The sequence below is a fragment of the Gracilinanus agilis genome, chromosome 3 (assembly GCF_016433145.1).
Source record: "Gracilinanus agilis isolate LMUSP501 chromosome 3, AgileGrace, whole genome shotgun sequence".
Classification (NCBI taxonomy): domain Eukaryota; kingdom Metazoa; phylum Chordata; class Mammalia; order Didelphimorphia; family Didelphidae; genus Gracilinanus; species Gracilinanus agilis.
This window is the reverse complement of record NC_058132.1, coordinates 74,292,098-74,305,785: the sequence shown is the minus strand read 5'-3', so window position 1 is coordinate 74,305,785 and position 13,688 is coordinate 74,292,098. Positions and strand designations below refer to the sequence as shown.

The 13,688-nt window shown below is 43.4% G+C and overlaps 1 protein-coding gene and 1 long non-coding RNA gene across 3 annotated transcripts in view; one reads left to right on the top strand and one right to left on the bottom strand.

The window, feature by feature from the left end:
• The window catches only part of LOC123240427, a 42,189-nt gene that overhangs the window by 13,610 nt on the left and 14,891 nt on the right, over nucleotides 1-13,688 (top strand). The gene's annotated exons all lie outside the window — the stretch shown is intronic.
• The window catches only part of AK2 (adenylate kinase 2), a 31,630-nt gene continuing 18,905 nt past the window's right edge, over nucleotides 964-13,688 (bottom strand). Inside the window, exons 3-8 of one of the 2 annotated variants that reach the window (XM_044667987.1) lie at nucleotides 11,360-11,470; nucleotides 11,152-11,246; nucleotides 5,775-5,847; nucleotides 4,915-5,110; nucleotides 2,645-2,699; nucleotides 964-1,886 (exon numbers count right to left, since the gene is read on the bottom strand). In XM_044667987.1, the coding sequence (XP_044523922.1) occupies nucleotides 2,671-2,699; nucleotides 4,915-5,110; nucleotides 5,775-5,847; nucleotides 11,152-11,246; nucleotides 11,360-11,470 (504 nt within the window). In that variant the 3' untranslated portion in view covers nucleotides 964-1,886; nucleotides 2,645-2,670. The remainder of the gene's footprint in view (nucleotides 1,887-2,644; nucleotides 2,700-4,914; nucleotides 5,111-5,774; nucleotides 5,848-11,151; nucleotides 11,247-11,359; nucleotides 11,471-13,688) is intronic. The other variant, XM_044667988.1, reaches the window with a different exon arrangement.

Sequence of the window (13,688 nt, the reverse complement as noted above, 5' to 3'; positions counted from 1 at the left end):
TCAATGAACTCTAGTTCCATACTACAGTCTGCTAGCCATCTCAAACGTGACAACTCACTGATGTTTTAGATCCATGATGTATGTCCAAAATGGAATATCTCTCTTCTCTTCCCTGCAAACCTGGACACTCACCCACTCTCCACATTTCCCTCTATTTCTTGAGGTCATCATCATCCTTAAAACTTCCCCGTGGATTTCAGTATGGTGGCTGTTTGAAAGTCCTCTCAAAGGTTTCTGAACAAACACGAATATTCAGTTCAGTTGTAAAGACAAAAAGCTTAAAAACACAACACTGCCCCCCCCCCCCAAAGCATATGAGATAGAGATATGGAGGGGGTGGGAATTTAACCAGGACAGACAAGTGGACCATCTCCCTAGTCAGAGAGGAAGCTGAAAAGGCAAAGAGTGAAAAATCTAGCTCAGCAATTTAGAAGTGGTCTAGTTTGTTTAAACTCCCTGCTGAATGATAGTCAGATTTAAAAGGTAGCAGCTATTTCTGGACTCAACAGTCAAGTTTTCTATGTCTCTTCATGCCTTTCTCTAAAGTTCCAGAGCTACACAGCGGAGGCCACCGGTTTTGGCCAAGCACAATGAAGGACCCCAAGCTCCAGAATTCCCACCAGGCTGGGAAGCCTTGAAATGTAGTAATGGCATGAGACTAGCTAGCCCGGACTCAAAGTCTGGAGAGGTTCCTGACCAGGTTGGCCATGAGGTGAGGAATAATTTGACTCACAAGCCCTTCTTTGTTGGGGCAGAAGAGTGATGGACTCTGTATTCAGAAGACAGACAAAAAATAGGGAGTTTTACAATCTCAAGGTCAATTGAGGTATAAATTTTTAGCACTTAGCTACGTCTAACTGTTCAACACCCGCATTTCGGTCTCAGCCTTCAGTGGCAAATGAATAACTGCTAAAAAGTACACAAAACCAATGTCACATCCAAAGACAACAATCACCACAGGGCTACAAATGATTAATACATTTTATTGATTCCAGGGCCAAAAAAGAGCAGCATTTGGTCAGTTATAGGCGAAAGGCACCTTGTTTTAAAAATGAAACACACCACTGCAGGGCTGCTGTGTTTCAGCCACAAGAGCTGGGAAGGGAAAGGAGTTTCTTTGGAATGAGACAATCTTCAAATTGTTTTTTTTTTAAAGAAAGAAAAAAAATTCTTTATACAATGTTTAGAAAGAAGGCAAGAACAGAGGACATACACTTGCAAATAGCAACTGATGATGGCTTTTCCCTTGAGATTAATGGAGTTGGTCATATCAGAGGTAAGTAAACTGGGAGGAATCAACCTTCCCTGGCTTCACCTTTATAAATTCCATTAAACTTAATTTATCCAGCCACCACTGTCACATACATTCCTCATCACCCTTTCGAACACGGGGACTATTATTTGGTCACATTATATGGGGTGTTATGGTCAGCAACCAAAACCTACCCTGTTATGAGGTACAGAACAGAGAGGAGGCAACAGGGGAGTAACTGCTCTCCCCATCTGGCACACTTAGAGGTCCATAAATGACAAATGAGGTCTTAGGTCAATGGCTTTTCAATTACAATCACATTCCTGGATGAAAGATAACTGTCCCCAAGAGATCCTATAGAATGAATACTAGGCCTTCTTCCTTTACTTCCCCACACTTCCCCCAAAATGTATATCCCTCTTCCCCTAATATACCCTCCTAACTAACTACTGTTTATAACACTCCCACTTGAATGGTGAAAACCAACGACCCACTGAAACAATCTCCCTCCAATACTTATACCCCTTCTTGTTCCTCACCAACCCCTCCCCTCCGCCCAACGTTTAAAAGGTTGGACTCTTGCACTGAAGTTGGTCAGCAATGGTGTGGTCTTGCCTGGCCTGCAGTCATTTGGCTGAAATAAAAAAGGAAACAAGAGAAGACAAAATGCATTTAAGGAAAAAAACAAAACCAACCAAACAAATCAGTATGAGGCTGACAACCAAGCCCAAGCCTCATGCCACTTAGTGGCAAGTCCAATGTGCTTTCTGGGCCAGGGGCCTCTGGGACTCCTAGGCTATGGCTTAGGAGGGCAGGGATAAAGGAAGACCGTAACCAATCTGTTTTGGGATCCCACAGAGAGATGGTTCCCATCTTTAGTGCAGTGGGAAGGGACTGAATTTGGAATCGGAAGAGGGTTCAAATGCTGACTCTGATACTTACTAACACTTGTATGAGGGGCAGCTGGGTGGCTCAGTGGATTGAGAGCCAGGCCTAGAGACAAGAGGTCCTGGGTTCTATTCTGGCCTCAGACACTTCCTAGCTGTGTGACCCTGGGCAAGTCACTTGACCCCCACTGCCTAGCCTTTACTACTCTTCTACCTTGGAACCAATACATGGTATTGATTCTAAGATGGAAGCTTAAGAGTTAAAAACAAACAAACAAAACCCCCAAACCAAAAAACAAACACACCTGTATGACCTTGGGAAAGCTACTTCCCAACTTGGGGCTATTTCCCCACCTGGCAAATGAGGAGCTGGCCTAAATGTTGAGATCCTGTCCAGCTCTAAACCTTCTTATGAACATTCTGAAGAGGAAGAAGGCAGGTGGTGGAGGGAGCGCTTTACTTGGAGTAAGGAAGACAGGAAGACCTGGGTCTGAATCCTACTTACTACGCATGTGATCTTGGGCAAGTCCCTTACATATTCTGCTTCTCAGAAGCCCCACCTGCAAAACAAAGGGGTTGGAATGGATGATCTCAAAGGGCCTTTCCAGCACTGAATTAAAATTCAACAAACATTTTATTGACAATTAATGTGTATAGAGTACTGGGCTAGGCCCTGGAGAAGATACAAAATTTAGGGAAGAAATAGTCCCCACTCTCATAGGGTTAGTCTAGTTGAGGGAGAAAAAAAATAGTAACTGCCCCTATCTACAATTCTTTAAAGTTTACAAAGTGCTTTCCTCACAACCCTGAGACAGATAATTCAAGTATTTTTGTAGACGAGGACCCTGAGGCCAAGAGAGATTAAGTGACTTGCCCAGTTACAGAATTAGTAAGTGCCTGTGCTTGGGCTGGCTCTTTGCCCCGGTGGGGTTCTTGCCACACTCCACCTGACTGCTTCTCATTCGAAACCAGAGCAGTTACTGAAGGCCTATGTACAAGTCTGGGGGCTTGAGGGAGGATGGGGAGAGAGATGAACTGTGCACAGGGACAGTGAACTGGTGATCCTGTCAGGGACTACAGAAATCACACGGATGGCTATTTCTATCATCTCGGGAGGCCTTTTGGCAAGGAAGAATCTGACCCTTGGCAGGGGTGGAGAGGAAAGAAGGAAGAGAGGTCTCTTTGACATGGGGGAAACCCAGTGACTATACTGTTTTGCTTTCACTTTGGTCCCTTCTGCACTCTTCTCGGTAATCATGTGTTTTCCAGTAAGTACACACTGTTAGGCCGGGTTTCACTTTTCAGTAAGGAGTGGATGTTAGCCTTCAGAGCCAGAGCCAGAGAAGAAAAGTGGATGTGGCACACAGGAACACTCACACCAGACAGAGGGGTGAATAATATGCCCAAGTCAGCCAATAGCCAGACTAGTGGGATCAAACCTTCCGGGAAACCCAGAGACAAAGAGGGAAGAAGTCTGGGCAGGTCGGGGCTGTGAACTGCATCTGTGTTCCAATGAATCAGCAGACTAAATGGAGGAAGGGCAGAGGGTGTTAGTTATTGCTCCGACTACCGAACCGAAAATGGTTTTTCCAGATTGAGCCATTTCTAGGTCTTGCATTTCAAACAATTTCAGTGAAATAAGCCCACAGCTTCAGAAGGAAAAGGGTAGTTCAACCAAAAGTCTGCATTTCCTGTTATCACAAAATGGGCTGGTTTGAATGTGAAAGGGTCATTCATTTCATCTAGGTTGTTTTATCATGTTCAGATACCAAAAAGCAGAAAAACTCCTTATATATGACTTAAAATTATTCGGGAATCTTGAGCTCCAATCACAGCTACAAAACTTATTAGTTGTGTGAGTATGGGCAAGTCATTTGGCCTTCATGAGCTGTGGTTTCCTTATTTGTTAAAGGGATATAATTCTTATATTACTTGTCCATCTAGGAAAACATTGTACAAAACCTTCCAAGGCTCCAGAAAGGGTCATTATCATCTTCACTTTCTCTTGTTCCCTAAGGTTTGTACCCTTAGGAAGTGACAGGAAATCCAGGAGATCCACATGGTCCTTTTACCTGCTCTTGTTCCTCCTGGCTACAATTCTAGTTACCTAGATGCCTCCATGTGTGCAGAGGCCACTGTAACACAATTCTAGCTGTTACTCTAGGCTTCTGGTATCCACGGCAGCTTCCATTACAGTCATGCGTGCTTTTCTTTGTGCTAGTTTTCAGAACTTCCACATCAGCAGACTTCTTTGTTCATTCCCCAAAATGAGGAGGGCTGGATTAGGTGGAAATTCCCACCACCTCCCCCTTCCCACCTTGTGAACTGAGTTTCAGGCCTCTGATAATCCTAATGTTGGGTCATTCCTTTCCTTTCTCAGCTGACTTCTACAAGGGTTTGGACTAGATGGTCCCTTCCAGTTCTTACATTCAAGAGTCACCTGATGAGCAGACAATACTCAGATACGGGATCTAGAGAGAACGAGTATGCTCTAAACGGAGTTAGGATTATCTGCTTTCCCTTCTGACCAAACAAAACACCCCCTGTCTCTCTCACACACACATACATGCAAGCACCATTACATATAAATGGATGACATGACAGTGTACACATGCCAAAGAAAGAATCAAGTGCTTATTTAATTAACAGCTTGAACACTGTGTCTTGCCAGCTGGCCAACCTCCCTCTGTACCCTCCCCGAGCAGAGACAAGAGGAGGAGGATCAAGTGGCCCCCATGTGAACAGACCCCTAGATAAATATAACCACATCTTTACATGTTGCTTTGGAGAAGGCAGCCAGGATGTAGGCAAACACCACATCTGGGGACTGAGAAGCATCCACGGCGGAATGGATCCCTCGCTTACTGTAGTACTTCACCAGGGGGGTGGTCTGAGAGTGATAGGCCTTCAGGCGGGTTTTCAAAGCAGTTTCATTATCATCTGAACGGCGGATCAAGGGTTCTCCAGTTACCTGGGAATAGAAAGAGGGCAATAAGTGGGGCAAACTGATCAAATTGTGATTCTTTTCCTTATGTTCTTCCTTTTCCCGATATATTATGGTGGAAAAATGTGAAGTCTAAAGACCAGGGTCTGAAGTCTGCCTCTCCTATTTACTACCTAAGGGAGCTGAATTAGATGATCTCTAAGCATTTTTCCTTCCTTAAATTCTATGTGATCCAGATAGAGGGCAGGCCACCTGACCCTCACATCTTGAGATCTTCTCTGCTAAAAGAAGCTTTGCTATTTTTGTAAGACCAACCTGGTTCAAGCAATCTGTCTGCAAATGAGACTGCCTCTGACCATTATCTGCCAGGTACGGGAGGATCAAGGAATTTTATAAGTGCTCGCTGGGCTTGGATACTGTGGCTGTCTTTTAAATTTAAAGCACCAGATTTTCCAAATGTAAAGGCCAATACAAGATAATTAACTTCTAAGAATGTTGCTAGTTCTCTCTTGGGTTTCTTCATTCCACCACTGCTCTTCCTTTCCCTCACATCTCTGAACTTTCCAATGGTTCATAAACCTATCTTAATTTTCTTTTCTGGGGAAGGAGGAAAGACAAAAACTTCAGGCAATAAGTACTTCTGGCCAGTTAAAGAGGAAGGCAGAAAACTCTGTCCCCCAAATTTACATACGTCATCCTTCATGTGTTGCTTAGGGGGGTTGAACTCCTCATGGTAAGATCGGCCACTTGCAGGATGGATCAGCCTGAAAAATATTAAATGAATGTGAGCCCAGATGCCCTTCTCCTACTTGGGCTGGCATGGTAGACCCAGCACAGTCCCATTCTCTTATCCCCAGGATAAGCATCATACTAAAAACAGTGGGGGTTCAAGGACAATATAAATTAAGCAGAAATTTTTTCTATAGATGTTCTTCATTTCAGAAGATTACCCACTGAAGTGTTCCATGATAAAAAATGAAAACAAACCTTGGTCTCTGGATGAAATTAAAAAATAACCTTACAGTAGAACATGTAGCAAAGCCTTTTGAGAACACAAGGATGAAAAAATAAACAGTAATTCTAAAGACAGTAACAGCCTGATCTCAAAGACATTACAAAATATGGAAAAGCAGCATGCCTAGTGCAATAATGGTGAACCTTTCAGAGACAGAGTGCCAGGCCCCGTCCCCACCCCAGACTGAGTGCTATGCCCGCCCTTCACAAGAGACCACATGCTGTGCCCCCTCCTCCCTTACCCCACACAGAGGAGGGAGAAAGCACTCATGCTGAGTTGCTGGGCAGAGGGGTGGGTGATATGAAAAAATGTCATCAGGCATGGTGAAAAGGGAGAAGCTCCATTCAAGGCCCTCTGCCTTTCTAGTAACAAACTGGGGGTAGAGGTGGGAGGGGGTGGCCTCATGCCCACAGAGAGTGCTGTGTGAAATCTTTGGCACTCACATGCCATAGGTTCGTCATCACTGGCCTAGTGGATAGGGTACTGTAGTTGGGAAGACTTGCATTCAAATTCTACACTGGTCACTGTGGGGACCCTGGACAAATCATTTAAACTGCATTTCAGTTCCCTCATCTATAAAATGAGGAGATTGAACTTAACCTCAAAGGTTCCTTCCAGTTCTAAAATTTAAGATCTTAGATAGATGCATTTCTAAAGGTACTCTTAACCCTCAGCGTTGTGATCTTAATGTGTTTTTTTTTTTTTAAATTTGGCCAAACTCTCTAAACAAATGGAATTTTACATTTGAGGAAAACTTTCTTTTTAGTTCAATTTGCATTTTTCTTATCACCAGAACACAGGTTAGTTAACAAAATATCTACATATAATCTTTGCTTAGCAACTACCAAGGCTCTGCCCTGGCACATGGAATTGCTTCCTCTGCTGCCATCCAAATCAATAGTGGCTGTTCTCATTAGAGCCCAATAGCACATTAGACAAGTACATGGTGAGGGACTCATCATTGTTCTCCAGAACAGGCCCAGAATGAGAAATTGGGGATCCCAGGCCAACAGAAGGTTCCCAGTGGAGGTGAGCATGGTGCTTTACAGTTTAAGAGCACATGGACTCTATCAGGTGAGAACAGATGCAAGATGGCCAGAAGGGATCTATGAAGCTGACACACACGTTTAGGGAGGAGATTTTGTATATTTGCGACTAATGCATACATTTCTTAGATCTGGAAGAACTCCTTGTTATGCATTTCTGTCCCTGATTAAGTGATGCAGAGCCACAATGAGAAGACCAAGTGAGATCAAGAATGCCATTCCTTTCGACAGGTGGTGCAGTGCCCTGGATATAGAGGGCATGGCGTCTAAATCTCAGTTCTGCTCCTTTCATTTTGACCCTTCCCAAGTCCCTGAATCTCTTTGGGTTTCAGCTTCTTTACCTATGAAATGGGAGGGCTGGGGCTGATTATTTCTAAGAGACTTCCCAACATTAAAAACCAAAACCAAAACCTTTACCTTCTGTCTTGAAATCAATATTTCGTATTGGTTCTCAGATGGAAGAGCAGTAAGGATTAGGCAATAGGGATTAAATGACTTGCCCAGGGTCATATGGCTTGGAAATGTTTGAGGCCAGATTGAACCCAGGACCTCCCATATATAGGTGTAGCTCTCAATCCAGTGAGCCATCCAGCTGCCCCCCAGAGATTTTCCAACTTTAAATCTTATTACCTAATCACTGGCCTTCACTTATAGGCGGGGAGGTAAGAGTTGGGACTCAATATTCTTTTACATATTGGGGAAGCGTGGATGGAAGAGTCACTCATTCCCTATTCCCTTTGCACATACTTGGATATGCTTCTCCCCCCTCCTCACACATCTACCCAGGGAAATGCTCAAAGCAATTTAAAGTAGAACCCCAGATCTGGTCCTGGGTTTGGGTCCTGGGGAAGACCGCCCACCCGAGAATCTCATGTACAACTTTCAGATGCTGGCCCAAACAGTTTTTTGAGATGTTCTCTAGACATTCTTTACTGTAGTCTTCATTTATTAGAACTGGAAGGATGCCAAGTCTATGCCCATGGACACTGTAAAGCAGGACCTTCTGCTACCTCAGTTTCTTTCTCTACAGAAGGGGAATGTTTATGGCACAACAGAGAGGGCAAAAGGCCAGTATGACAGGTCTTTTTGATAAGAAATGCCAATTAATAAAATCTCACTGATCTAACAGTGATGGAGAGATTGCATTTTTAACGATCTTGACAGATCAAGTCTCTCCATTAAACCAAATGTTTAATCAGAAACCTGCTACAGGGGGCAGCTGGGTAGCTCAGTGGATTGAGAGTCAGGCCTAGAAATGGGAGGTCCTAGGTTCAAATCCGGCCTCAAACACTTCCCAGCTGTGTGACCCTGGGCAAGTCACTTGACTACCATTGCCTACCCTTACCACTCTTCTGCCTAGGAGCCAATACACAGAGTTAAGGATTTAAAATTTAAAAAAAGAAAAAAAGAAAAGAAAAAAGAAACCTGCTACTACTACCTACACTTGTATAATAAAGTCACTCGCATAACTTCAATAACAGGTTCTAGCCAGGCAACAACCAAACCTAGAACATCAGCCTAGCTCTTATTAGTATTTTAATTCTGGATTTCCTACTACTGCCCAAGAAGGACCATTTCCCTACGAGAATGTCACCTCAAACTATAAGTGCCAAACGTGGGTATGCTCATTAGGTGTGCTCCTTCTGCACCATCTCTGCCTCTTCTCTGGCCCAATCATAAACTGGTCATCTAACAGAAGACCATTGAACTGGGGTTGGAAGATTTATGTCCCTGGCTTGCCTCAGTCAATTTCTAGATGTGGGCTGGAACTGTTCTCATTTGTGGAAAGAAGTGGTTGGATTAAATGAGCTCTAAGGTTTCCTCCAAGAGAACTACTACTATTCAATTGGCTATCTGGGATAAGAAACTAGTTTTCTGTCTCCTCCAGTCTCTGGGCTCACTGGTCACCAAGGCTTCTTATTTTTTCCTCTGAAACCTCGGTATCCTCCTCTGCAAAATGGATACAATAACATCCCTACTTTATATTACAGGGCAGTTGGGAGGCTGAAAGAGATTCAATTCAACCAGTTATTGATTTAGCACTTATAGACTCTGTGTAAGGGATGATGTCAGGACATCATACAGAAAGCCTTTTTTAAACTTCCCAATGCTATCTACCATTTATTATGGTTTCAGATCCCCTCGCCACCCCAGTTACAATCCTCTGGGTACACTTGAAGATGCAGTGTGAGTAGGGTAAAGCTTAATGCAGAAAGAACACCCCCCTGCCTTTACTTCTATTAATGCCAGGCTAGTGGGATATTGGCTGCCATAAGCTAGAAGGCTGAGCTCTGAGAACTGTGACTTTATGGCTACTTGTTCATGTACGATAATTTTCTTCTTTTTGGAGTGGGGGCAAGAATATTGTCTTTATCCATCTCTATTCTTGATGATGTCCAGCATGGTATTGGGTGCACAGGAGACAATTAATACTTGTCAACTGGTTGAAACAAAAATCTCACTGGTGTGAATGATTTTTCCTAGCCTTTGCCTCCCATTAAAATAGCAGCATTCAGATGTCTTCAGTTTCACCTCTTTTTGGACTGTGAACCAGACAGTAAGTACCATGTCTACTGTGTACTCTGCTAGGCTTTGCATTTACAAAGTTATGTCAAACTCAGCTCCTATTCTCTAAAACATCTTAAAGATAACTAAAAATACAAGTGGTGTGAGCTACGTGGATCACGTCTGGGATGCCCTCAGTGATGGTCATAATGGCACAGTACCTTCACTATTGGGCTCCTCCTCTGCCACTCTAGGGCTACCTAATTAGAACTCAATTTCTCAACTTCCCCTCACCACCCGCAAACAACCAAAGGTACTGTCTCCAGTTAGAAACACTCCTACTGTATGGGGCTATTTTGACATCAGTTCCTGGTCATGACTAATACCTTAAAGGATCAGTTAAGGCCCCAGTATAAGTTCCCATGTATGGCTAAATCTCTGGCACCATGCTCTACCAAAGGACAATCCCTCCATTCCCAATTGTTTGCTATTCCTTTCCCTGCCTGAGCTCTTCCTGGCAGCTCGTGTTGAATAAAACCTGCTTGTTTTATCCACATCCCATCAGAGGTTCTTGCAGTATCTGGAGCTGTTTCCTGAATAATCCAGAGAAATTTCTCTTGATATGCCTGACTTCTGGCACTGCATCAGGACACTCTAAGCATATAAATCCTTGCCTAGGACAAAGGTCCCAGAAGCTGAACCTACTTCCTAAGATTCACTTTAAGGAATGGAGAGGGTGAGGGCTGGTTATCAATTGTGTCTCACTGGTAGGGACTTCCCCATTTCTCTATTTTTTTTTTCACCAATTATATGTAATAATGAATTTGCACAAAAATTTTCTGAAGTTAGAAGATCCAAATTGTCTCTCTCCTCCTTTCCCGCCTCCCAGAGTTGGCAAGCAATTCACTCTGGTTTAATACATGTATTATCATGCAAAACATATTTCCATCGTGTTCATTTTTATAAGTGACTAATCTTATAAAACCAAAACCCCTCTCCCATTTCTCTAAGTGATGGGCAAACTACTGTGCGGGCCAGATGCAGCCCCTGAAATATTCTATCCCACTGCGTGATATTATTCCTAGTCTGACGAATACAATGAGTAGGATACAATACAATGAAACTTCGAAAGAGTTGCCTAAGAAACAGACTGACAGATGAGCATTTCCTTTCCTTTGGCCCCCTCTTTAAAAAGTTTGCCCATCTAAGTGATATGTGGAGTAGGATTAGAGCTGGCCTTGACCCTCATGTCCTTTGGTTCCTCTTTTCCTGACCTCATAATCTACAAGGTATGGTAACATTAAAAGAGCTGAAATCTCTGTAATTGTGAGCCATATACCAGGATGCAGATAGCTTTGTTTTGCAGCATCTCATGTTTAAATGGTATTCTTAAAATGGAGCTGTGTCTAAGGTATAACTTGCTATGGTCTGCCAGACAAGTCTGAAAGCAGAGGTTTTAGAAGTTAACTGGATGGGGTTGGAGGTCCAGGGAAAGCAAATACCTTCCTGTGATTCTCCGGATGAGTAGAGAGTCGGCAATGCTGAATTCGATGACTGAATCTAGCTTTTCATTCCTCTTGTCCATGAGTTCATCAAGCTGCAACAGAGTAAAAGCAGGGCAGCACACATACGTAAGCTTCTGGAGCCAGCTCCCATCTTCTCTTAAGAAAAGGTCCTCCCACCCCAAGGCATTAAAACGAATTCATATACCATTTCTGCCTGTTTCACTGTCCGAGGGAAGCCATCTAAGAGAAAACCATTCTTGCATGGAGGACTGTCTAAGTTCTTCTCAATAAGTTCCACAACCATATCATCGCTTACCTGAAAGTTAGAAAAGACACAGCACTGAGATGTGAGTGAAAAAATAAGGGAGTTCCTGTTTCAAGGAATTTATACTAGAGGAGCCAACACAGAGACAAATGGAAGGGTCCAGGAATTCTTAGGACCAAAGAGGGGAACCTGGAGGCAACTGATCCACTACCATTGGGAAGAGGGAGGTGGGCCTGAGGGGGTAGGAGTCAAACAAGGGATTCTTGATTCCCTCTGGTGGGGATTGGGAAGTTACCTTCTTGCCATGAGAGGCGAGGAAGCATTGAGCAGAAAGGGGAGTTGGGAGTGGGTACGAGTGGCCTAGGACCGGAAAGGGTACCCTAGTTGGTGGCAGGCCCTCCAGGCCCAATTACTAAACATTAACAACATATCCTTGACCTTAGTGCAGCAGTGTGGGCTTTTCTCAGTGCTCCCTGACATGGAAGAGAACTGAGAATAAAGAAGTGAGTTTCTCTGACAGATCGGATCTGGAGGTAACATATCTAATTAGAATGGATAAGTCTAAAACTTTTTGTCTGTCCAGTGTCTCCTCACACTGTAGTTTTGTTTGAATCTTAAAGGGAACATAACTTCCCACCTCCATGGTTGGCCATACCATGCCATATCATCACTACAACTTCCTTCCTTTGGTGTCACAGAGTGAGCTGGGCTGGAGGGGGCTCAATATCCTCTTAGGGATTTGCTGACACCAGAGAGGGCCAGTAATGGAGTGGTGGTGGGACTATAATGGAATAGACCAGCTCTGTGGATTTCACAGTTGTTTCTTCTGTTACATAAATGAGGGAGACTAGGTAGGAAACAGAGAAATACTCATGTGAACAACCATGGTTATTAAGTTAATACTGCACAGTACAGAATCGAGAGTTTAGAGATTGTCTAGCTCAGAGATGTCCCCCCTCCCCTTTTTAAAAATAGGTTACAAAGGAAATATGTTATATTTGAAATAACTGTTTCCAGAAATAACTTGCCCAAGGGCACTACCAGCAGAGCAGAGTTTCAAATGTGGTGATGAAGAACTCAGGGAGAGAGAAAAAAATCCCCCCAAATACATTTCCCCAAAATTCAAATGAGAAGGAATCCCAAGTTTTGATAAGCCTGCATAAAAAGGGCAATTCCAAACCATTTTTCCTAATTGCTGGACAGGGAATGCTAGTCTGCCAGCTGCTCATACTCTGATCTGCCAGGGCCAGTTCAACTAAGGGGCAAAGTACAAGCGTGGAGAGTAAGAGAAGGCTAGAGATAAGATTGCTGCCATATCCCTGCACCAAAGTCCACAACAGCCTTTCAGCATGACTCAAATAGTGCCATCCTAATAAGAGGCAGAGAGAGAAGAAAGAAAAAAAGGACTCAAATCTGGTTAAAAATTCTTAGGAACAATTTTTTTTCACAGGGAAACAGACAAGTAGTGGCAAGTATTAAATTTCAAGTCAGAAGGGACCTTAGCAATCACTTAATACAATTCCGTAATCAGAGGCACAATCTTTTACAAAGCATCTCTAACAAGGGGTCATCCAGCCTTGAGCAGAATTCACATTTCCAAGTGACAGGGAGGTCATCACTTCCAAGGAAGCCCATTCTATTGTTGGCTAGTTCTGAATGGTAACAAGTTATATCTTTGAGGATAGCACAAAAGGTTTAAGATCTGGAGCCAAGGGAACTCTATTAAAATCCTGGGTCTAATACAGATTACCTGTGGAACTGTGGGCATGTAGGCTTCAGTTTTCTCATCTGCAAAATGAAACAGGGCCTCCAAGGGCCACTCTTGGGCTCTGATTCCTGTGATCAAAGTAAGCCAAAATTTGCTTCCTTTTAACTCCTACTTACTAGTCTTCATCCTATCCTCTGGGGTCAGAGATAATGGATGGCCTTTCAGATGTTTAAAGACAGCTGTTGTATATTCAAGTGTTCTCGCTCCCTGGGAAAGGAAAATCCCTAAAAATCCTCCATCTAATATTCCAGGAAATGAAACTAAGGACAGATATGGAAAAAAAAATCTCCTTTGGAATATCATTTTCATAATATACTTTTTTTTTTAACATTTATTAATATTCATTTTTGACATGGTTACATGATTCATGCTCCACCTTTCCCCTTCAACCCCCCCCGCACCCCCCCCCACCCTTGGCCGATGCGCGTTTCCACTAGTTTTGTCATGTGTCCTTGAACAAGACCAATTTCCAAATTGTTGGTAGTTGCATTGGTGTGGTAG